Source organism: Lissotriton helveticus, chromosome 1_1 (assembly GCF_964261635.1).
Source record: "Lissotriton helveticus chromosome 1_1, aLisHel1.1, whole genome shotgun sequence".
NCBI lineage: Eukaryota > Metazoa > Chordata > Amphibia > Caudata > Salamandridae > Lissotriton > Lissotriton helveticus.
Window position 1 is genome coordinate 362,980,584 of NC_136057.1, and position 25,715 is coordinate 363,006,298.

Consider the following 25,715-nt stretch of genomic DNA (forward strand, 5'->3'; position numbering starts at 1 on the left):
CTTAAGACTCAACGTTTTAGAGTCTGACACTAATCTTGCCAATTAGGTGCTGTGGCCAATAGTTTCAGTCAAGGCCGACAGTTACATTGTCAGTCATCCCTTAGTCGCTGGACTGATATAGTATTGATGAACTCCCACTCTGTCTGGGTCAGACAATTGCATTCTCCCAGGGGATCTCGGAGTTCAATCCCTTATTGAAAGTCCCCAGAGAAAATATCCAGAAGACTTCCCGCTTCTTACGTGCTGCATTACAGCCTGAGTGTTCTGCTAGTCTAATTTTTTCGATAATGCACCACTTAAAGTCATCTGGGGTATGATTTTTTTCTTCGAAATGCTTGACCAGTGGTGCTGTGGTTTTGTGTGTTCGAATCGCTGAACGATGTTCCGTCAGTCTTACCTGGATTGGTCGGGACGTTTCGCCAACGTAGCCAAGTTGGCAGGGGCAGATGATAAAATAAATGCAATTGGCCGTCTTGCAATTCCACATATCCGTGGCTTTGAAATGACATCCATTGTGCTCAAAGGAGTCTCCCTGCAAAATACTAGAGCAAGATTTACAAGAAGAGCATTTGACCGTGCCTCTCACTGGAAAATTGTTTACAATAGACCTTTGAACAAATTCAGAGGTGGAACCATTAGATGTAAACCGCGAGTGTACAATCAAATCCTTTAAGTTTTTATTGCGTTTGTAGGCAAACAATGGTTTTTCAAACTTAACCTGTGAAGTAGGGTTAGAATTCAGGATATGCCAATTTTTGTTTACAATATGTTTAACTGTATTGTCTAGTGTGGAGTGTTTGGTAACACAGACTAGTTGATTCTTAGGTTTCGGGACTTTTTGTCGGAATAGAGCGTCCCGATCATAGAATCTAGCTCGTTTAAAGGAATCTCGCACTAGTCTGTGTGGATATCCTCTGTTTACATCCACAGTGACGATTGGGAACAACACTTACGTCACCTACAAGAGGTCATCACTTCCCTGGGTTCTTTTGGATTCACCATTAATCCCTCCAAGACTACCCTAGCCTCACAATCCGTGAAATACTTAGGCTACCTTCTAGGCGAGGGCGTTATTCGACCCCAAAACCATAAAATCAATCCCATTCAGTCCATCACCTTTCCCCAGACCCGAAAAGAACTCTGGGCTCGTTTCACAGAACTAACTTAAGACAAAATCCTAAACTTACTACTTTTGGTATTCACAGAAGTTAGGATTTTGTCTTAAGTTTGTCTTAAGACAGACTTAAGACAGACTTAAGTTAGGATTTTGTCTTAAGTCTGTCTTAAGACAAACTTAAGACAAAATCCTAACTTTTGTGAATACCAAAAGTAGTACATTTAGGATTTTGTCTTAAGTTAGTTCTGTGAATCGGGCCCTCCGTGCCTTTTTAGGCCTTTTGGGGTATTATTGGAGATTCATCCCCAATTTCTCCCAAATCGCTGTTCCCCTGACCGATCTCCTAAAGAAAACCACAAAAACAGAAGAGGCACTAAAACATCCAACTCCTGTGTTGCTACAAGCCTTCAACAAGCTCAAACAGTCCTTGGTGTCTGAACCGGTACTCATTACCCCGACTACTCACAAACATTCATTCTTCAGACAGACGCGTCAGATCAGGGTTTGGGGGCAGTCCTGTCCCAGAAGGACCGGAATGGGGACGAAAGACCTATCCTCTACCTAAGCAGGAAGCTATTTCCCAGAGAGATGAACTACGTGGTTGTAGAAAAGGAGGCTCTTGCCATCAAATGGGCGGTGGAAAGCCTCCGCTATTACCTGGAAGGTCGAGAGTTTATTCTATACACGGACCATGCCCCGTTGGAATGGATGGCCCGAAAAAAGGGACACAACGACCGCGTCCTCCGGTGGTTTTTGTCCCTACAACCCTATAGATTTAAGACATTACACCGAAAAGGGGTGGATAAGGGAAACGCAGATTACCTCTCCCAGTACCCACCCCCTCCATCCCGTACAAGAAAGACAGATAGGGGAAGGGGGCGTGAAGCGGCCCCGCCCCCTACCTCGCTGATGCAGCATCATCACATAAGATCCCCGGCCTCAGAACCCGACCCGGCAGCGTCTATGGCAACCCGGGCTCCACCCCTCTATCCTCCATTTCAGGAACCAATGGGAACAGCCGGGAGACCGGAAGCACCCTCCCATGACCCCGGAAGTCCCTCCCTCAACCTGGAGCCGAAATCCGGAAAAGCCGACCTCCGAGACAGAAGGGTGTTCGATGCGGCGGACTCGTGGCAGGAGACAGTGTGCAGAGAACCCGAGAAGGCGACCGGAGGAGACGAGAAGGACGGAGAACTCGAGAGGAAGATCGGAGGAGAAGAAGACGACGTCTGGACCGAGGACTGGTGGAGTCCCCAGGAGATGGCTGGAGAGTGGCCGCAACTCGGGGAAGAGTTGCGGCGGGGCATGTGAGTACCCTGTCTCCTTGTCCGTTCACAGACGTGTGTGTGTATAGTTGTAAAAAGGTAGACACCCCCCCTTTGGCCCGCACTCCACACTGCATATAAATATTGTATAGCAATATTTCTTCACACGGTCACTGTACAAAGATCCCCTCACCTACCCTTCACCCCTATACCCTTCTCCCTTCCCGCTCTCCATATCTCCGCTCCTACTCCCCTCCCATACCTCCCGCACGATCGCTTTAACCTTCTGCACCCCCTGGTGTTGGTAAAACGCCCCGATCAGTCCAGCTTTCATGGACTAACAGCCCTCTTCTTTTCTCTCATTTCAAACCTGTCCGAGGACGACATCTGGACCAGTCCACGACCAGGATCCCTCATCGAGACGACCAGTCCTGCAAAACCCAGAACGAGAGGTCATCCTTCCGACGTCCAGACGAGTCAAGCCCAAGGACCCTTCCCTTCCTCCACCACCCTTTGGTTTTTTCCGCCATCTGGAATCCACCTCTGTAAAAACAATAAACAAAGGCAAATCATAGCCCACTATATCCGGCCTCCACGCCTGTTATTCCGGTCCGCCCTAAACCCACGATCACAGGAGCCTACGCTTCAGGACGTCATGGCAGCCATAGGAGGCATGCGCACGTCAATGGACTCTGTCACAACGGAGGTTTCCCTGCTTCGTGCAGACTTCAAACAAATGAACGAAAAAGTGAAGGAACTCAAGGTGGTAATGGCGGCGCTACAAGAGGATACATTTGAACTGCAGCGACAGGTGTCGGAATTGGAGAAGAAACAGACCCACATGGCGCAACAGTTGGACGATTATGAGGGGAGAGCGCGTCAAAACAACATACGAATTCTCGAAGTTCCGGAAACAACAGAAGGGCCTGCGGCGGACCTCTTTGTGGAAGAGCTGATCACTAAACACTTGAAACCGAAGGCTCTCTCCACTTATTTCTCCATTGAACGAGCCCACAGGGTGCCCGGCGGTCGCCCCAAGCCAGGGGCTCAACCTCAACCCATAATTGCAAGAGTTTTTAATTTTCGAGACAGAGACAACATCTTACAGGCGTCCAGAGCGGGTCCCCCGCTGAAGATAGACAACTATGAGGTCACTTTCTTTACTGATTTCACAGCACGGGTTCAGGAACAGCGGCGCAGCTTCCAGGCAGTGAAACGGGAACTGCGTAGCAGAGAAATCAGATACGCTATGCTCTTCCCGGCCAAATTAAGAGTCGAGAGGAATGGTAAACCTTGGTTTTTTGACTCTCCAGAAGCAACCTGGGAATGGCTGGAGGGGTGGACGAGGGTCGGCGACATGAGGGGTACCTGCCGCGACAAGGCAGACCGGAAGGGAGGTGAAGAACCTGGTGACTCAGCGACTGAGAATGCGTTGGAGGCCAGTGAACTGGACGAGCAGGGATGAGTGACATTAATCATCTCCTGAAAGGCCCCCTCCTGAGGACACTCGCAAGTATTGGGCGGGGGATGAAGCTGAGGGGTCGGGGGGATCAGATGGAGGGGCATATAAGTTTCACGGGTGCCGGAACCCAGAGTTCCAGATATGTAACAGGTCAGATTTATGGTTTAACGTAGACATGTTATGATAATGTTCTAAAGGCTGTGTCTTATAATATCAAGTATTGTTCTATTGAAGCTACTGTAGGTGCCACGGGTCGGGTGAGCGCGCATCACCTCTGCAAGTTAAGCACGGGTAGGGAACACATAGGCACTCTGTCATGTTGGGGGGTGGGCAGTTCGAGGTCCACGGGCAGGGGAGCAGGGTGGGGGGTGGAGAGGAGTTGGGTGGGGGTTTTCGAGACAATGCAATCCGATGTTATTGACTACTGTGAAAATGTACGAATTCAGCGGCGACAAAAACGGGCAGGCCATCCTAGAAAAGTTCTATTGGCCGGGCGTCTATCAGCAAATTTAGAGATACTGCCGTGAATGCCCTATCTGCCAGAAGAATAACAGACATCGGCCCCCTAGAGTCCCTCTTCAACCACTGCCCCTCATTGATATACCCTTCAGCAGAGTAGGGATGGACATCATAGGCCCCTGTTACCATCCAGAAGCGGGTGCAGATACGCTTTAGTCCTAGTCGACTATGCCACCCGTTTTCCCAAAGCCATTCCCCTGCGACAACCCACCACACAAAACATCGCCAAATTACTGATCTCAATCTTTTCCCGAGTAGGGTTCCCTAGGGAGATCCTAACGGATCAAGGGTCCCCTTTTGTCTCCGCCCTTATGCGACAGGTATGTTCACAACTAGGCATCAAACAAATCAGGATCTCTGCTTACCACCCCCAGACAGACGGGTTAGTAGAGCGCTACAATGCCACTCTGAAAGTTACCCTAAAGAAACTATTAGCACTAGAGAGCAAGAGGTGGGAGGAAATGTTACCCCTGGCCCTATTTGCGTTCTGGTGCAAGGTACAGAGCACCACTGGCTATTGTCCCCATGAGCTTCTATATGGGCGACCCCCCCGGACCCTACTAGACATGGCCCGCGAAGCCTGGGAGGCTGAGCCAGACCGAACCAGACCCCTCCCCGAGTACGTAGACAACCTCAGAACCCATTTAGGACAGATACGGGAAATCGTGAGACAAAACATGGTGGCCGCACAGACCAGCCAGAAACAACAATATGACAAAGGCACGAAGCCGCGGTCCTTTGTCCCTGGAGATCTGGTACTCCTTCTAATGCCATCCTCCGACCACAAATTACTGGGTCAGTGGCAGGGTCCGTTTACAGTCCTACGACAGGTAACACCAGTCACTTATGAAGTGGAAATGGACCCTGTTCAAGGAGCAAAACAGATATACCATGTGAATCTCTTAAAAAAATGGGAAGGACCCCGACCTGTTCTATCCAGTTCAAACCCCAAAACCACCCTCTAATATGAGGTCTGTATAGATCCTGACCTAGCTGAGAACCAGAAACAAGACCTACGGAACACCCTGATGCCCCTGCAAAAAGGTGGCAGTTCGAGGTCCACGGGCAGGGGAGCAGGGTGGGGGGTGGAGTGGAGTTGGGTGGGGGTTTTCGAGACAATGCAATCCGATGTTTTTGACTACTGTGAAAATATACGAATTCAGATTACAGTGTTGGAGGGGGGACGGGTTGGTTGCACTCTGTTCTGTGCTTTCGGTTTGGGCTGTACTTCAAGGATACGGGTGAGCAAATGTGTGATGTAGTGATGAGCTTTCAAGGATGTTTTGAACGTGATGGCAGACGAGGTCTTGGATGACAAGATAACAGATGATACTGCCCCGGTCCTGGCTCCAGTGTCCCCTTTAACCCTGGTCACCTGGAATGTATGCAGTTTGGGAGATAAAATTAAGAGGGGATTGGTGTTGCAATATGTACGTAGGGCAGCCCCAGCATTGGTACTGCTTCAAGAGACGCATCTGGTGGGTTCGACATGTAGGGCTTTGGATCGGTGGAGATATGCGATGGCAGTGCATTCTGAGTTTTCCTGCGGTTCCAGTGGGGTGGGAATCCTGATGCGTAAACGCTTTCCTGTGATAGTACAGCAGGTGTGGAAAGATGCACAAGGACAGTTTGCAGCTATCTCCTGCTTGTGGGAGGGAAGGAGGGAAGGTGTACATTCCACCTGCCCTGCATTCAGTCGCTCTCCCCGCCCACAGTGCATTTCTACTGACGCTGCCAGAGGGCAAACTCATACTGGGCGGAGATTTCAATGCGGTTCTAGATGAGGGACTTGACCGTCACCCCAGCAGGGTGACAGGGCTGCATAAAGCGCGGCTGACTGGCTATGTATAGGCTATGGGTCTTACTGATGGGTGGAGGTTCAAACACCCCGGGGATCGAGGCTACACCTTTTACTCCAGGGTACACAATAGTCTCTCACGTATTGATCATTTTTTTGTCTCTGCAGACAGCTTGCCCCATATAACTGAGGTAAAGATAGGCCCGAGGGGTATCTCGGATCATTCCCCAGTCTCCATGATATACTCCTCTTATGTGAAAGCCCGGAGGCGCATCTTCCCAATTTCGCCTCATTATTTACAAATTCCGCAAATCAGAAAAGACCTGGTCACGGCTACGAAATGCTACTTCCAAGAAAATATCGCTTCCGTTGACTCGCCGGGGGTCCTGTGGGAAGCATACAAAACGGTGCTAAAGGGCCAGGCGATAGCCTCCATAACAGGTCACAAACGGACTGTGCAAGAAGGATAGATACGACCTAGGGGGCGGAGGAGTGATTGCCGCGCTCTATGACCCTAGAGGTGCGGCGGCCCTGCTGGGTCCTACGGCTCACACAGTCAAGCTATGGTACCTGGCTTCTGCTCGCCTCAAATGTAAGAACACGGTCACGCAGATGACGACGGTTGGAGATCTCTATAGGCGGGGTGCAATCCTCACCTTTGACCAGCTAGCGGCCCAATTCAACTTGGTGGAGACGGAACGTTTCCGCTACCTGCAAATCAGTCATGGCCTCAAGTCTGTGCTTCCGTTTGAAGGAAAGCTACCAGAATCCACTCCTTTAGAAGATAGACGCTTATGGAGCACATGCTGAAAAAGGCGACCTCATTGGTCTACCGTAAGTTGGTCAACAATATGCCTGACCCCATGGAAAGACTTAGAACGGCCTGGACTGCGGAGAAAGGTGAATTTGATGAGTCGGACTGGCAGGCCGCGCTCTCCTCGCCTCAGGAGGTCGCTGTGCCGTCGCGGCTCAGACTGATACAATTGAAAATCTTACATCGAGTATATTATACTAGGATCACACTACATAGGATAGGTAGAATCACACATCAGTACTTCTTGAGAGGCTGCGGGGAGGTGTGGACATTCTACCACACTATCTGGGATTGCCCATTGATTGTTTGTTTCTGGTCCAAGGTTATGCGGACTATATCACAAATGGTTCACATTTCGCTACTCCCTGAACTACGCCGTTGTTTGTTGAACATTTGGGAGCCTAATGAGCTGAGTAACCCCCTACAAGATTGGGCAACGCTTGGTATTATGTACGCTAAACGTAATGTGGCTAGGGCCTGGGGGTCTCCCGTGTTACCGGCGCTAAGTGCCTGGAGTACAGATATGGACTCAGCGATGTTTGCGGAAAAGGCGGTATACTTAAATCGGAAGTGTCCGCGAAAGTGGGCCAAAATTTGGGGAGCCTGGAATGAATATAGAGGGCATATATGTGAACCACCTCAGATGAATAGTGATACTGATTCGGAATGACAATGAGGGGGGACGAGATAATCATGGAATGGGGTGATTATATTGTATAGATGTCATGATTGCATTACTGCTGTCTCCTTGTAATAATATGCTGTGTCCACTATGTTTCGCCTTATTTATCGTGCTCAATTGATGTGTACAATGTAAACCTTGACAATGCCCATTGTTTATTTTGTTTTTCAACAATAAAAATTGTTTAAAAAACAAAAAAAAAGACCAGAGACCTACACTACAGTAACACCACAAGACTACCCTCAACCCTAAAACACTACCCCAGCACGACCCTGCCCTGTGCCCCAGTCCTGTCCCTACTCCCAAACACTACCCTGCAGGACTCCCGAAACTACCCTAAACCCTACAACAGTACCCTACAGTACACCAACACTAAAACACTACCGCCTGCACGACACTGCCCCTACCCCCAGTCCGTCCCCTTCACTGAAACACTACCCTGCATGAGCCCTGACACTACCCTATACCCTAAAACACTGCCCTACACTACACAAACACTACTACACTACCATTAACCCTAAAACACTACCCCCAGCACGACCATGCCCCTAGCCCCAGTCCATCCCCTACACTGAAACACTACCCTTCACAACACCCCAACACTACCCTATACCCTAAAACAATCCCCCAAGTATGACCCTGCCCCTACTCCCAAGCCGGTCCCTACATTAAAACACTACGCTACACTACACAAACACCACAACACTACCCTAAACCCTAAAACACACCCACCAGCACGACCCTGCACCTACCCCCAAGCCCGTTCCTACACTAAAACATTACCCTGCATGACCCCCATGACACTACCCTAAACCCTAAAACACTACCCTACACTACACAACAACCACAACACTACCCTAAACCCTAAAACACTACCCCAGCACAACCCTGCCCCTACCCCCAGTCGTGTCCCCTTCCCAAACACTACCCTGAACAACGCCCCCGACACTACCCGAAACCAAAATACACTACTCTACACTACAAAAACACAACTAGGCTACCCTAAAACCAAAACGATTACCCCCTCCCTTACCCTTAACCCTTACATACTACAAGGCCCCTCTTGCCTCTCTCTCCTTGGTTCCTCTCTTCTCATTCAGCTGTGCTTTCTCATCTCCTGCATTCCAGCGTCAGTTGTGCACATCATTGTGTGGAAACGGAAGCGCGTCGTGAAATGGGACCGCCCGCCATAAGGATGTGGCCGCCACAGTGCACATCCTGCATGCCTGACATTGTGGCGGGCGGTGCACTCAGCACCGCCCGCCACAATGCCAGGAAGGCATGTTGTGCACTTCCATGCACAACATGGCTGGCACCGCGCGGTGCCTGCGATGTTGTGCATGGAACTGCTGGAGGGTACCATAGGTACCCCCATGTGCGCCCCCAGGCCCCAGAGTCCCTGGGAGCCCACAACGGGCCCCCAATGGCAGAAACCGCCTGCCTTTCTGTGGCATCCCCGCACACATGCTAATATGGATGGCGGTGTCTCCCAGATACCGCCCCATGTTAACTGCTTTTCCATCCGGTCGACTCTGCAACCCGGCGGAAAACCGGCAGACGGTCTTTACGTCTGCCGGGGTCCCCCCTGCCATGGTAATCTGGCGGGGGGAATTTGGGAGCGGGCAGTGGTTTTTAGCAGGCGGATCGCCACTGCCATATGCCATTATTGTGATGGGCCCCCATAAGACTTCAGTGTTTCCTTAGGTGATGTTGCTATACCTGGACTGCATTCAAATAATTGGGATATAATTGCTGTCAATTCTTTGTTTTCTGATTTACAATATTACACTGTCTTCGATAGAGGATTTAAATATGAATTCCGCTAATTACGCTGAGTTACTTTGTTACCAACATTATGGGCATCACTTTCTGCACAAAACAAGCTCGCGGCCTACACCTTTTAATTATAAACAATGGGAACATTGCTCTACTCCATCTGAGGGTAATTCTAAAACACAAAAACTGAAATATACATATTCCACTGGATACAATCTCTCCGACCCAGCATCATATTATTTCAAACTGAATATCACTGCATTGAGTAAATACGTGCTTACCCAAACCTAGGGGCCGATTAGGATGGCGGACGGACTTGCGTCCGTCCGCCACCCCAGAGGTGGAGGGACCGTCCGCAGGGGCAGCGGTGGTCCCTCCGTGCAAATTAGGATGTGACCGCCACCCTGGCGGTCACATCCTGTATGTTTTAACATTGCGGCGGGTGCTGCTTGAAGCAGCACCCGCCGCAATGTTAAAACTGCATGTGTTACATTTACATGCACAAAGCGGCAGGCACCGCGCGGTGCCTGCCGCTTTGTGCATGTAAATGTTGGGGGGTACCATAGGTACCCCCCATGTGCACCCCCCACCCCCAACACCCTGGGGGCCCGCAACGGGCCCCCAAAAGCCAAAGTCCACATGCTTTTCCACGGCGGAAAAGCCGCCGCGGAAAAGCATGTGTTCGTGCAATTCCTATTTTGGCCGACGGTGTCTTGCAGACACCGTCACCAAATAGCCCTCCTCACACCGCGGATCAGCGGCGGACGGACCTGCCGTCCGCCGCTGGTCCAACCGCACTCCCACCGCCATCCTGATCTGGCGGTGGGTCTTCTATTTCACTGCGGGGGATAATCCGCATACTCCGGGCCGGCGGTGGCTTCCGCCGGCCCGGAGTATGCGGATTATCCGCAATCATAAGAGGCCGTTAATTAGGTTATTCTTCATCCTTACTTGCGGACTTGTCCCTGAAGGGCTACGATTATTGGCCGGAGAGTTTTGAGTTGAAATCTATATGGGGCACTAAGTTTTGGCAAGTGCAGGGAACAGAGTTCTTGCATCGAGCTTGTCTGATACCTACTCAAATGATATTTCCTAATCAGACGGTCCAGAGAACTACTTGTTTTGGGTTGGCAACTGCTAAAAAGTTTAATACTCTCCTTTACGAGAAATGGCAGACATGCACTAACTATACGGCAGATCAACTGCGTTTGATGATAAACAATGGTTCCTTTAATTCTTCCTTGATTAATCCACGCAGCTGTGTATTGTGGTCAACAGAAACGAATGCTTGTCACTTTTGCTTTATTAATACTACTATCGGGTTTCCACTGCATGGACCGGATCTACACTACCCATCTTCCCACATTTCCAATACAGGTACCACTTATTCGGTTGGTAAATTGTGTCAACAATGGTCAGAACATTCTACACTGTTATTGGGAGACATTTCCCTATCTGATTTCTTTTTGAGTCCCAAGTCTCCTAGTGCTAAACGTTTTGTTTACACGGCCTATAATGCATTTTGGAAACTGTCACAAGTGAAGGCAGCTATAGGTTTATGCCAAATAGATCAGGATAATTTGGAAAATCTTGCAGTTTTCGATATCAGCATAAACACGTTGTCATTTCGTGTATACACATTGGATAACAATGTGTCTTCTGTCATTGATATTGTTCAGAATGAAGTGTCTACTTTGTACCATGGTTTAAATCAACTTTGATCTGTTATGCAATTTGGATGGACACAGCACACATTTACCTCAGCATTGTTTTTACCCTTTAATTTGACGGACAAATACAATTAATGGCCATGAAAGATGCTACATATACTATGCTCCACATGGAAAAATTGAAACAGTTACCATTCACTGTGGCAAATTCAGCAGTATGGTTGATACATGGTGTTCATGGTGTTATTTCATTACCTATCTCACTGTTCTACTACTGTTGTTCCGCAATGGCTGCTCAATCTGTGGTTCTTCAAAGCCTGGAACAGCTGCAGCTGTACCGTGATTGGATGCAACAGACCTTTGGTTTGATGCCCTTGGAAGCTGCAGACGTCGATTTTTGGCCAACCTTCCATTATGCCTAATTCACCTGTGTGCAACCTGTGTGTTATTGCATCGGGTGCCCCTTTCAGTGGGCCCTGGACGTCTGCCTTGCTACCATGTCACACCTTGCCCTGGATTTTGGACTGTTGATGGGTCAGTTGATGTCCCATAACCAGGACTGTTCCTTTGGTATGCGGCTTGTGTACAATCCTTCACTGGGGCAATTGGCTGAAGTGAGTCTGTGTGCTTGTGCACAGCGCCTCTTGGATCTGAGTTTTATTCAAATCGACACAGGTTGTCTGGGAATGCTTCTAACAACCACTGGACATGAGGAGCATGTCTGTTCGTTTGAATTACTTAATTGGATGGAAACTCTTTTCACTTTGGAAGCTTCTGACGCCTTATTGGAGCTTATGGTATTCCATTTGTCATGCTATATGTTGGGATACTCTGTAATTGGCCAGATATTTGGATACAAACATTTTTTTTCTCTCCCCACATTTTCTGTTATGTCTTTTGGCCGTGTTCTTCCAATCTGGACATTCAATAGAGACACTTTGGTTCTGCTTACCTCTGACTTCTGTATCTGATAAGGACTACAGTCCTGCCAAAGGGGAGGGTGTCAAGTGGCCCAGATGGCCATTGTTGTCTTCCTTATGTTAGCATGAGCACGTTGCAGACTGTCCGCTGCTTTGTGCATGTTACTAAACAAGTTTTTTTGCTTGTGCCACATTGCAACTTTCACATAAGAACTTACTGTTGTTTTTACACTTTGCTCGTTCCTGGGATTTAGTCTGAACATTGTGAACAAAGTTGAACAACAATGCCCCTTTTTATTCTGTTCTGGTCAGGCCCTAGCATCTAAACAAAACTTGCAGCTTCAGCTGTTGTTTAGGAACATGTACCTTGGTCATCTGAGGGTACACGGATAGGTGGCACACACTTGTAGAGGGATATTTCCAGGGAGAATAGACTGACAGCACCTGTGATGTAGATCTTCCATCTATAGACTGAGGTATGGGGTCTGCTGATAACACCCAAAGATCTTCTTATATATAATCATCCTGCTTCTAAATAAGGGGAGGGAGATTAGGCTGCTCCATCATTCATTATGATGGCTCCTTTTATGATTTAAGGACTACTTGCTATGCTGACAGCATTTGTGTTAGGAATTTTTCTGCTGATTGGGGCACGTATTCTGTATACTAGAGTACGTTAGTTAAAATAAATATTTTAAACTTGTTTGTGACTCTGTCAGAGCTTATTGTGGATGAGTACAAGAGTGTGAGCGGAAGGCTGTGTCTTGCAACTCCGATTCCTGAGAGAGTCGGAGTGTTGTGTTCTGGGGTGTCTAATCACTTGTTCCTCTGTGACTGAGTAGGAAGGCAAGTGAGACACTATAGCTAGTCGGTCCCGGGCTCATGGGTACTAAGGTGGTAGGAAAACTCAGTCCCTGCATACTGAGGTCCCATCTGTGTTTGCGCAGAATCCCTGCAACACACCGGTGGGACTGAGAGGGGTGCAGATCAATTGGCCACCTCTTTGATTAGGAGGACCCACAGACCTTTGAGAGCCTTTCCTCCAATCTAAAAATGCCGGAATCCGAATGCCATCACTTCCAACAGGTGCAACACTGGGTCATGCACACTTCAATATGACCCTAAGACTCCTCACGCCCTATGAAAAATGAATGCTCACCTAAACCTCTAACACATGCCTCATTACTGAGCTCTACCATCTTTTGCACCCACTGGTACTGGCGACTAAATCCCAGGGGAGAGACGCTGGAAGTTAGAACTGGGTCGCACACTGAATCAGAGGGAGTAGGGTGATATAATACTGCGCGCGGCACACAGCCCATTATGTTTTTAGCATTGAAACAGCAACCAATATTGCCAGCTATTGGTACCTCACATCTCCCAGATTACACAAAAGCAATCCAGTTCGCAAACCTGACAGCTGGCAAAACTGCGGGGCCCTAGGCACACTAACCCATCTGCTGTGGGAGTGCCCCACCGTCCAACCTTACTGAACACAGGTCCTCAATGACAAGGACAAACACTTTGGTACACAATTGTCTTGCTTTCAAGCATATGTCATCTTGAGCCTACCCAACACACTTCCATTTTCACTCAAATCACATAAAGGTAGACGAATAGACTTTGCCATGGGCGCGGCCTTGCAAAATGTACTATCCCATTGGTGCTCAGATTGCACTCCTACTTATTTGGGGTGGTTATGCAAAATGTGGCATGTGATAGGCATGGAATGCATATTTTTTTTCACTACAGGGAAATTGAATCACCTTCCCAGATCTTTGGCTTTCATTCCTTTTCTATTGAGCACAGAGCTACGGAGCTCACCTGTCCTAGATACCTACGGCTTAGAGACTCCCCTTCTGATACAGCCTAGAGTCATGTTGGTGATTCAGAGCCGCTACGGCACCCGGGTTTCCCTTCCTTTGCCTATACAGGGTCACCTGGGGGAGGGCAAGGGGAGGGTCATAGAGTGAGGTTTTTGGGATTTGGGATTAAGGTTTCAATGTTCTTACAAAATGCTTCTACCCATAAGACTTTTTACCATATGCTGCTGTTTGATATATTCAATAAAAAAAGATTTAAACTGAAAGGTTGTTACAAATGTCAGTGTTTCCTGTTATTTAGGTTTTTCTTTATTTTGAAGAAATACCTCTCTTTGTTGTTTCTTTGCCCTTTTATAAATTTTTGTTAAGCCCGTTTAGGATAGTTTCTAGATTCTAGTGTTTTTTAGTTAGGGCCTCTGCTTGACTTTGAAAATCTGTCTTCTTAGTACAGTTACGTCTCAGAAGGGCCGGACTGGGAACCAAAACTGGCCCAGGCAAAGTGCTCGGCCAGCACCCCGGGGATTGAGGGTGACGCCGAGCTCTTTGCCAGGGCTGGTTTTCGGCCGATTTTGTTACAGGGCGATTTTGCAGCTATGCTGCAAAAAAGGCCCTGTAACAAAATCGGCCCCCAGGGACCCAAAACCGGCCCGACCCGTGCGGCGCACCGGGTGGATTGCCCAGTGCCCGTTACTGCCAGTCCGGGCCTGCGTCTCAGGCCGAGGTATTGGCTTTAAGGCAGGTTTTCCTTTAAAGACTGAGGGTGAAAAGTGTTGTCTAATAACAGGGTGTTCTCATCTTTGGTTTGTAATATGTCCTGGTGATTCTTGGAAAGAGGTTGAAGTCTACGAAGGGAAGGGTGGTGTTGCTTGCAGTGGCGGCTCCTCCGCTATGGCAGAGGAGCATCGCCCTACTGCTTTTGAGCATTGCAGAGCATGAAACATAAAATTATAATAACTTTGGGTTATTCTCATTTTATGCTTGGTGCTGCTTTGCGTGAGGGTAGGCGAGTCTCGGCATTTTACTCGTGTACCCTTCATCAGGTTACTTATGTGTTCACTTCCCTGGTTTCCATATGAAAACATACAGTGATAAAATTCAGGGCCTGATTTTAAATTAAGTGGTGATGGAAAATCCTGTGATTTTTAGCGAAAGCGTTAAATTCTCTGTTGGAGGAGTCACTGCCAGTGGGGAATCCCCAGCAGAATTTCCTCTGCCCTAAGGATAGTATGGTAAAGGTAATTTTACCAGATGTGCAGCCTTTCTACTATCTTGGTGCCTACTCGCTCGACTCTTGGTGAGATGGTTCTTCACCAGAAGACATACTGGGACTCTGAACAATACAGAACAAATCTTATAAACAAGGAGAATTCATATTTAAAAAATGTGTCTTGCTGGCGAACTTTTTCCCAACTAATTTTCTGTCAATATTGCAGGTCTACGAACTGGACGGGACATTGCATAACAGTGCGTGGGCCCTTCAAACGTACCAAGATGTGGCTGAGCAGTTTGTCAGGGAGCACCCAGACTTTGTGGGAGTCAAAATTATTTACACAGTGCACAGGTAGGAAGCCCAGTAGCAACAAAAGCAGCTTTTGTTTTGTTTTTCTAACCCAACATTTAAAATAGCTAATTGGATATATGTGGTTGCTCTGTACATGCAGTGCTTAATTTGAGCCAGTTTGACCCAGCAGCGGTCATTTTTCCTCATCGGAAATTTACTGAAAGCAGGAGAGGAGAAAACATACAATGGAGAAAAATGGTAGAGAAAGACGGAAAAATAGTCAGAAATAGAGAAAGTAGAAACCTGCAAGAGTACACCCTGACATTTAATAGTGCAGCATATGGGCTTTTGAGCAAAGTTTTGGGTACAGGCACTGATTCTGTTACAAATTAATCACCAAGTAAATGTGAGTGAAACCTGCCAGTTAAAAGACTGAATCCTTCAGGGCACACCGAGACTCACTCACAGCAAGAAAATTATACAGTGATGGGTGAGGCAACACGCCAAATCACAAGGCAAATGGCAAATATAATGCTGGGGGTAGGATGCTGGTATCGGCTATAACATCAAAAGGCTCATACCGAAGAGATTTTGACAAAAGAACTCCAGAAAATTCATGTGGAGATGGGGAGTAAATGTAATACGAAAGAATGACAACAGCTTAGTGAGCTAGCGAATAAAGCACTCAGAGGCGCTAATTTTAAGAGAATGAATTTTCTAATCTAATTGGTTGGCATATCACACCCCCCAGAGATTCATAAGATGTATCCAACAAACCCGAACCAATGTTTCAGATGTAATAAACAGGAAGATGGAGGATGGGTGCTTATATTTTAGGAATGTAAACAAGTGACAGCAATTCTGGAAAGACCTTTTTACCAGGATTTCTCTATTTATGTCTGTGACAATCGATCCATCACCTATGTTGGTTTTATTTGGTTCCTCGGGGGAGGTGAAATGGTTAACAAAATGTCAGCAGTATTTTATACTAATCTCCATAGTGGTCGCTAGGTCACTTGTCCTGCAAAATTGGAGAACGGATAAGCAACCTAGGAGCTATTGCAAGATTCAGAGTCCGGTGTTTTTTCAGAGCCAATTTCTGCATTTTATTTTATCAGTAGCTGCTTCCAGCCATATCTGCACTTTCAATAGCTCTCGAAATCGATTGGTGAGGTTTGATGAAGGTATTGTTCAGCTATCAGTTAAACTCAGCACTTTAGGGGGGTGTGGCTTGACCGGCGATCATGGCTGTCGTGTAGAGCTTGAGCTCCGACCAGCCTAACCTTATCCTGTTGGAATATCCTTGCCCTTGGCATCCACTGGGCTCTCGGACAGTGCTTCTTGCTGCTGGACCGGTGCACTACACTCGGTAGCGAGAACAGCCGAGTAGAGGCACCGAGGATGACGAAAACTACCCAGACACGCTGCGGGCCTCGAAAGATCCGACGGGGCCTGCACAGCCGGGGCCTCAATTTTGGCGCCGCCCGGGTTGGGTGCGGCTGCAGGCAGTGGCGTTGGGCGCTGCGGAGTGCCGGAGCTTGACCGGGGGCCTGACTGTCCGAGGGGGGGACCCCTGCTCCTGGCGGCGGGTGCGCTGCTGGACGTTGGAGCGGTGCCCGGCTAGAAGCTATCTGGGCGAATATTGGAGTTGACACCCTCGAGAGGCAGCCGCCATTTTGGGCCGCCCTGTCTGCGTTGGAGCCGCTCGGCCGGGTGGCAGCAGCGGGCAGGGGAAGGGCCCTTGCAAAAGCTGTGTGGCCCTGATCAACGGGAGCTGGGAGACGCTGATTGTGGCCCCGCATGGTAGAGACCCCCAACGCGGAGAAGACGGACCTGACCTTCCCGATATCTGAAGGGAGGCGCTGCGCAGTCCGGCGGAGACATGGAGGTGGCGGTGAGTGGGGCTTGCCCAGAGTCTCTGTGCCTCGGGGGCTGGATCGGGCCCCGGTGGGGAGGACGGGCGGCGCCCAGCACGGACAGGGACTGCGAGTGGTGGGTCCCCCCGGTGTGGCCTCAGGGTAACCGCCGCTGGCTCTCGGTGAGAGAGTGCCCCGAACTGTGGTCCAGCATACCAGGAACCTTGGGAGGTCGAGGACGGACGTTTGTTGCTTCGTGTGTGGCTCCAGAGTTTGGCGACCTGCCGAGTGCAGGCCATACCCCGGGCTTCCACGCCTGGCCCTGGGGGCTCCATTGTCCGAGTCGCCCGGTGATACTGCCTCTGCCTGGACTGCCCGCTGGGGCAGGGAGTGGGACAACGACCGCTCTCAATAGAAGGAGAAGCACCGGGGGCCAGGGTTGTGAGAGACGGGCGGCAGTGGGCGCCGCCATCTTGAGCTGAGTACCCATCGCTGCGGCGGCGGAGAGCCCTGGCGGGGAGGAAGGCGCCTACTGAAGTCCTGCCGGAGGCTGCTTGACAGCGGAGATCAGTGGTGAGTGCTGCACGCCCCCCAGTTGGGACCTCGGGGGTCAGATCGGGCCCCGGTGGGAAGGAGCCTGAGACTGTATGTGGCCGGGGGTGCGCTGCCGGTGGCCAGTCTGAGCGGGGGACGGCTGAGCGATGGCACTTGAGCGCACGGCCAGGACAGGCTCGGTGCGACGCTGGGCCAGCGCCTGTGGGGGCGGACTCCTGTCTCATACCCGCTGACCGCGGGGGTCCCTGACCCTCCAGCCTAGTCTGCAGCCGGCAATAATCAAGCCTCCAGTAGGACTCATATCCTGTGCGGTGCTAGCAGTCAGCCATGACACGAGGAGGGGCCGGAGGGGGACAGGGTAAACATGGGCCCATAGACAAATTCACAGAGGCGGTGGGATCCGGTGGCCCCTCGGCGCCCGCTTCGGACAATGCGGTGCTGCTTGCCGCAATCACGCAATCAAGAGACATGCTCGACGCGAAGATAGGGGCCGTCGGGGCAGATGTTACCCTTCTCCGGCAGGACTTGAGGAATGCAGTAGAGCGCATTACAAGTGTGGAGACTCGGATTTCTGGCGTTGAGGACGACGTGTCTACCCTTAAACGGAAAGTCGCAGACATGGAGAAAGTGCAGAAGGGCCTGGTCCTGAGGGCGGAGGATGCCGAAGGACGGGCCCAGCGCAACAACCTGCGCTTTGTCGGCTTTCCGGAAGGGTGTGAGAGGGGCAGTGTAGAGACCTTCATAGCGCAGTGGCTGGAGGGCTGGATCCCGGCGGATGCCCTGTCTCGATGCTTCGTGGTGGAGAGAGCCCATCAGGCACTGGTGCAGAAGCCCCCGGTCGGTGAGCGCCCGAGACCGATTATTGCCAAATTCCTGAACTATGCGGATCGGGACACTATCCAGCGGCAGGCGAGAATTAAAGGTGCTCTCACGCACGACAACGCCACCATCATGATCTTCCCGGGCTACACGAGGCTGGTGCAGCAGCAGCGCAAATCCTTCCACGCGGCCAAGGCCCGTCTCCGTGATCTGAAACTTCAATATGCACTACTTCATCCGGCGCGGCTGCGAGTTGTCTATAAGTCTCGTACGCTGTTCTTTGACACTCAAGAAGAAGTGTTTCAGTGGACTGATGAGACGGTCAAAATCTGGCTCAACACTGCCAGGGAAGGAGAGTCGGACTCTTCCTCGAGTGGGATTGCCAGGTAGGGCTTGCGGAGTCAGCCTCGGAGACATAGAGGATTGCGATCAGGCAGGAGTTCGCGATCCAGCTCGGCCGCACGTCAGGCCAACCCGACACAAGATCAGGAGCCTGTAATGCCTTGATGACAATGGGACATGAATGCTGGTTCATGAATATGCTTTACTGGAAGCCCAGGTGCAATGTAGATGTAGGCTGGGAGCCCGTCCTGTTCAATATGGGAGGGTGGGAGTGACGGCCTAGTTCTGATGGGTTGTTACTTGGGGATCCATTGGAGGATGCGGCGCTTGCTCCCCTGTTGGGAGCTTGGTCGACATTCGTCCGTGAGAGGTGCTTCCATGTTTAGGAGGTGCGGGGAGGGGGGTGGATGCGGGGGAAGGGTGTTCTTGAGAAGTTGGGGGGGGGGGCCTTGCTTGCGTGCGCTCTGATGCCTGTTGTTTGCAATGTACCATGCCGGCTGGATGCTGGAACTTCTAGTCCTATATTTGCCATATTGTTCAGACGTCCACCGGGAGGACGGGTATGCCCCGGATCGCTAAGGGTCATGAGTGAGAGGGATGCTGGACAAAATTAAGCAGAGTGCTGTGTTTCAGTATGCTAAAAGGGCGGGGGTAGATGTACTTTTGTTGCAGGAAACTCATTTGCTAGGCACCAAAGCACTGTGCCTGCAGCGCTCAGGATACACACAGACATTTCACTCCGGCTTTACGAGAGGCTCTAGGGGGGTAGCGGTCCTTACACACCGCAGGGTGTCATATACTCATAAGCGCGCCTGGACAGACACACAAGGTAGATATGTGGTGGTGCAGGGGGAGATAGGCGGGGATAGGGTGACTTTTGGTAGCGTCTATGCCCCACCGCCGCTCCAGTGGCCACTGGTTGAAAAGATCATGTCCCTGTGGGGTGAGATACCTGACTCTTTGTCCATTGTAGGGGGGGACTGGAATGATGTTGTGGATAGAGGCTGGGACAGGTGGCGGAAGGGGGCGTGTGGGAACCACGACCAAACTATCAGTATTGATCACAGGGCTGGACTGGCTAGATGCTTGGCGACACAAACATGGTGCGCGTAGGCAGTACACCTACTTCTCGGCAGCGCGTGATTCGTTCTCCCGGCTGGATTACATTCTTATCCCTAGGGGGTCTGCCTCTTGCATAGCTTCGGCGAAAATCTTACCGCGGGCCCTGTCAGATCACTCGCCGGTGCTTGCCGTGCTACGTGTGGGCCCAGCTAAGCAGCCGTTCCGGTGGCGGATGTCGGCCTGGCACTTGAACCAAGCCAAATACGCAGCACACCTTACGGTAGAAATAGATCATTATCTGTCCGCGAATAAGGGGTCCGTTGTCTCACCGTCTACCCTCTGGGAAGCCTTGAAGCCTACGTTGCGAGGAGTGGACATATCCTGGTGTGCGGCGGCGAGACGGGAGAGACGTCGGGACTTAGTGCGACAGGAGGCAGAACTGGAAGCATTGGAGCGCAGAGCTTGAGAGGTAGATGGCGGGCTGGCACGGCGACAGCTGGCGCTAGCACAACAGCAGCACGCTTCGGTTTTGCTGGATGAGGCGAGGCAGGCCTGGTTGGCGACCCATAGTCGGGTTTACCAGTGGGGCGATAAGTCCTGCAAAATGCTGCACCGTCTTTGCCAGAGCATCATGCATGCCCAGCCCTTGCCTTGGATAGTTACCCCTGAGGGGGAGCCCATGTTAGATCCAGTGGAGATTGCGGAGAGCTTCGCCGGGTATTACAAGGCCCTATACGCCCCTCGGGAATGTTTGGAGGCCGATACCATTAAGCGGTTTATTGATGATCTCCCGCCGAGAGCCGTCTCGGACGAGGTTAGGGATCTGCTGGATCTGCCCCTGACTGACACAGAATTGGGCGCCGCCCTGGGCGAACTAAACCCGGGCAAGGGGCCGGGTCCAAACGGTTCCCAAGTGAATTCTTCTGGAAGTTTTCGGTTCAGCTGGGCCCGCTTCTTCGACCGGTCATTGAAGAGTCATGCGAGAGCGGCTCACTCCCGCCGGACTGGCGTCATGCCGAGGTGGTGGTGTTTCTGAAGCCCGGGAGACCCCCGGAGAGCCATGCGTCATACCGCCCAATATCACTCCTGAACACTGAGGCAAACATTTTGGCGAAGGCTCTTGCCACTAGGCTCAAGCCGCATATTTCGGATCTGATACATCCGGATCAGGCCGGGTTTATGCCGCAGCGGGCTACTCGTCACAACATCAGGCGGGCTCAGGTGGCGGTGTCAGCTTGGAGAGGTTTGGGGGAGCCGGCTGCGTTGTTCCTAGCGGACATGGATAGGGCATTTGATTCACTCAACTGGACGTATCTCTTTGCCCTGCTGAGCCGCCTAAATCTTGGTCCACGGTTTTTAGCGTATGTCCACTTGCTTTACACAGGTCTCACGGCCTCAGTGCGTGTCGGGGGCGCGGTGTCTTGCTCGTTCCCGGTCCGGAGGGGGACGCGACAGGGCTGTCCCCTTTCCCCATATTTATTCGCGCTTGCCATGGAGCCCCTTGCGGCATGGGTGCGCAATGATGCTCAACTCAGAGGATTTCGATGGGCGCCGGGCCTTACCGACAAAATAGCTCTGTACGCTGACGATGTCTTGTTTTTCCTTACGGCCCTGGACCGCTCGGGCCTATATATGAATCCGGGCAAATCCACGCTGTGGCTGTTGGGTGACCAGTGGAGCGTTGGGGACTTGGCATCGGGCCTCAGGCTGGTGACGGATGGAGTGAAGTACTTGGGAGTCTTTCTATCCGAAGATGCGGCTCTATCCTGGGAGCGCAACATCACTCCAGTATGGGATCGAGTACGCGAGGACCTGAAGGTCTGGGCGCGGATGCCGTTATCTATTCTCGGGCGGTCTGCAATTTTTAAAATGGTGGCGCTTCCACGCCTGGTGTACCAGCTACAGAATCATCCACATGTGATTCCCCTCGCTGGTTTAGGCAGCTTAACTCAGCGTTGAGCGCATTCTTGTGGGAAGGGGGCGTGGCCCGAGTGGCCCTATGGACGTGCTTTCTGTCAACATACGCCGGTGGTTTGGCCACGTCAGACGTGCTCTCGTATTATGTGTCGGCACATCTACTGGTGTTAAATGACTGGTGGTATGGTGACCGGGGGGACCCGGCCTATGCCGTTGAAAGACATTTAATGGGCTCGGCGTCTGTGCACACGCTGCTGTATGCGGCACCCCTTCGGAAGTCCCTCCCATCATCCACGCAGGTGGTATTTCACGTGTGGAGGCAGGCGCTGCGGCGGACGGGTTGGTGGAATGTCCTTACGCAGGAAACACCCCCTTTGGCGCAATGGAAGGCTCCCGCAGTTGGACGCCCTGATGGGCTTCAGGGGTTGGGACGCCATTGGCATTTCCACCCTGGGTGACGTTCTGTCGGGTGACACCCTTAAGTCCTTTGCGAATTTGCAGGAGGACTATGGGATGCCCCGCACCCAGTTTTATAAATACCTTCAATTCCGCCATGCTCTGGCGCCCTCCTTAGTTGGTCTGGAGCAGATCCCCGAATTCAGTCCCATAGAAGCGAAAATCTTCATGGGAGAGCTGCCAGATAAAAAACTATCGCGTATCTACCAGATGTTAGTGCGTCATTGCTCCTCAGATCTGAGTTGCCTTAGAGCCCACTGGGAACGGGATGTCGGAGACCTGGACGAGGAGGATTGGGTTGAAGCCCTCGAGAGCCCCAGGGGGTGTGGCCATATCCACGCGCCTGCGCCTGATCCAGTTCAGATACTTGCACCGCACATATTACACCAGGCAGCGGCTGTGGAAGGCGGGACTGGTGGTGTCCCCCGACTGCCTTCGCTGTGGGTCAGAAGTAGGCACATTACTACATACGGTGTGGGACTGCGCATCGTTGCAAAGGTTTTGGGATGGGGTCCACTGTTGCCTAGATGAAGTCTTAGCCTGGAGGTTACAGAGGGATCCCAAACTATCACTGCTGCATGTCATGGCTGGGGTCGGGGGAAACAGGTATAAACGTAATTTGATGTTGTTGGGACTTACGCTGGCGAAACGTGATATTGCGAAAGCATGGAAGGCCCCCCAGGCACCGTCACTCACGGCCTGGAAGAATGGAATGGACTATTGCATGGGCTTGGAACAACCTGTATTCCTAGCAAGGGGCTGTCCCCGGACGCACTTCAAAATTTGGAAGCGGTGGGCGGACTATCGGGGTCTGGACCTTGACCCGCCGCCCGAGGAGGCCACCCTACCGACGATCTGAGGACACGGACCGGGAGCAGTGGCAGTTGGTATGGACTTTACATGGCATGTAATGTTTTGCTGTTTTATGCGTCAGATGGGCGAGTTCGCACGCAGGGTGGGTGTGGGAGTGGGGAGAGGGAAGGGGGATTGCACATCGATTACATCCTGTGGTTTTAAATTTTTCAGCAGGGGGGGTGTTTAGAAGTATTCCTTGTTATGCATGTGACCAAAGATATAGCTGGTGCATTGATGGTGGCATTGGTCTCTGGGTGTCAGAGATATGCATGATATGCGAGTTCACACAATAAAATCTGTTTTAAAAAAAAACTCAGCACTTTATTGTAAAAACAGCGATGCTATCAGCACAATACACTTTAAATACGTTTCTAAACTTCTTTGTTTGTTAGGATACCAACACACTGCACTGTTTATAGGCTCTGATTTAAATGCCAGGCTGTGGTAGTCATTTTATAGCTATAAAACCTATCCTAGTATTTAATTTAAAAAAAATCTTCTTTTGCTGCTAGTCTTATATGCACTTTAAATAGATTATACACTAGTCTGATGTTGCTATTGTAGAGCACAGAAACAATCATATATGGAGATATGTATTTGTGGGGAACCGCTGGGAGTAAGCTTGAACATTGACCATAGTTTAATACAGGCTACTGAGAAATAGGGTATATATTCCCTAAACTATTTAAAAAAAGTTTTGTTTTTTTTGGAGTATCTGTATTGCTGCTATCTATTCAGATCTATTAACGTATCTCCATGGAATCTAGAGATGTTATTAATTTAATAACTGTTATTTGCGTCTCTTGGTATTTATTCTGTACTATCATGTATTCTGTCTGCTTGCTTTCGTTTGTTTGTTTTCCTGTTCCAATAAAAAAATAATTTTAAAAAAAGTAAATAAAGAGACTCACCCGCCGCCCTTTCAAGAGTGACAATATGAGCTTCAAGATTGCTGGCAATTTTCTTTCTACTGCAAACTTTGAACCAGGTTACCATCCAAGAAGGAGGCAGGCAAGCAATATTTGGAATTATAGCGCTACAGATGAGAAGGAATCTATTAATGTGGTGAGGGCTGTGACAAGGAATGTGAACATGGAGGTAACGTATTGTAAAAACCTGAAGGCTGAAGAGTGGTTGTGTTTAGCATAACATACTTTGTGGTGTGAGTTATGAATTGGAGGTCAGAAAAGTATTTGTCTCATTGTAGGTTTTTTTTGTGTGTATGTCGCTAAAGCGACATGGACTTATGCGCAATTTATAGGTAAGGGGTTGCTAGTGTAGGTACTTGAAAGTCTTCTAGCAGACCAACTTTGTCCTGGGTGCAAGATAAGGACTGGAGTGATGGAGAATTTTTTGAGCCGGAGTCTAAAGAACAAGGTTCACGCTCAAAACAACATAATGGTCTTTTTTGTTTCAGACAAAGTACACTTTCAGAATAGCAAAAAAAGGGAAATTAGACATACAGTCGTTAGTGAATTATTACATTGAAAATATTAAAAATATTTTTGGACAAAAAAGATTAGGACCTAATGAATATAAATGGGTGATTCTTATGGTAGAACCAATCCTATAGCTCCCATTTCTCCTTTCCCACTTCTACATGTCCTAAATCAATACATCAATTTTAAGGTCAGACAGTCAAAAATATGTGTATTTAGACCTTAGTCTTTTAAACAAGGATTCTTAAAACAAGATAAAATACAAATTCGAAAATACTCAATATAAAACACAATATAACTATTGAATTTAAAACTCAATTCATCATTCAAGAAAATCTACATTCTCTAAAATCCTCAGTGACAATCAAGCAAACGATTTCACATAATTTAATAAGGCTTTCTTAATCTAACTGTAAAAATGTATCAAGATAATAAAATTCGACCCAAGGAACACACCATATGAAAAAATCTCATTTCTGCCAATAGTTTAGGGGCTCATTACGATGGCAGGTGGACTTGGTCCGCCTGCCACCGTAGCGATGATTTGGTCCGACCGCCATGCGTGAGTCGGTCCCGCATATACAATTATGATGGGACCACCACCGCTGCGGTTGGATTCCGCACCTTTAACATTGCGGCTGACAGCAGCACCGCTGCGATGTGAAAAAGAGCATGTTGTGTATTTCACTGCACTACGTGGCAGGCACTACACTGTGCCTGCCACTTGGTGCAGTGAAATGTAAGGGGGTACCATGGATACCCCCCAGTGCACCCACACCTCACCCCAACACAAGGGGGGCCCGCAACGTGCCCCTGAGGACATTCTCTGCCAGCCTTTTAATGGCGGTTCAACTGCCACGGAAACGCTGGCTTCTGCCGACATCATAAGTGTGCCGGCACTGCCTGTTAGGCTCGCCACCATTGTGAGCATGCTGACGCTCCGCCAGGCAATCGTGATGAAGGCGGAAAAGTGGCGGACAGACTTTCCATCCGCCGCGATATCCACCGCCATCATAATGTGGCGTGGGGTAAATCTCATGACGATGACAGAACGATTGCCACTGCGG

At 50.0% G+C, this 25,715-nt stretch overlaps 1 protein-coding gene across 2 annotated transcripts in view; it reads left to right on the forward strand.

Annotated features, from left to right (window-relative positions):
• Positions 1-25,715, forward strand: part of LOC144808672 (adenosine deaminase 2-like) — a 373,249-nt gene that overhangs the window by 102,736 nt on the left and 244,798 nt on the right. For both annotated transcript variants that reach the window (XM_078673653.1, XM_078673654.1), the window contains exon 5: positions 15,280-15,407. In XM_078673653.1, coding sequence (XP_078529779.1) covers positions 15,280-15,407 — 128 coding nt within the window. The remainder of the gene's footprint in view (positions 1-15,279; positions 15,408-25,715) is intronic.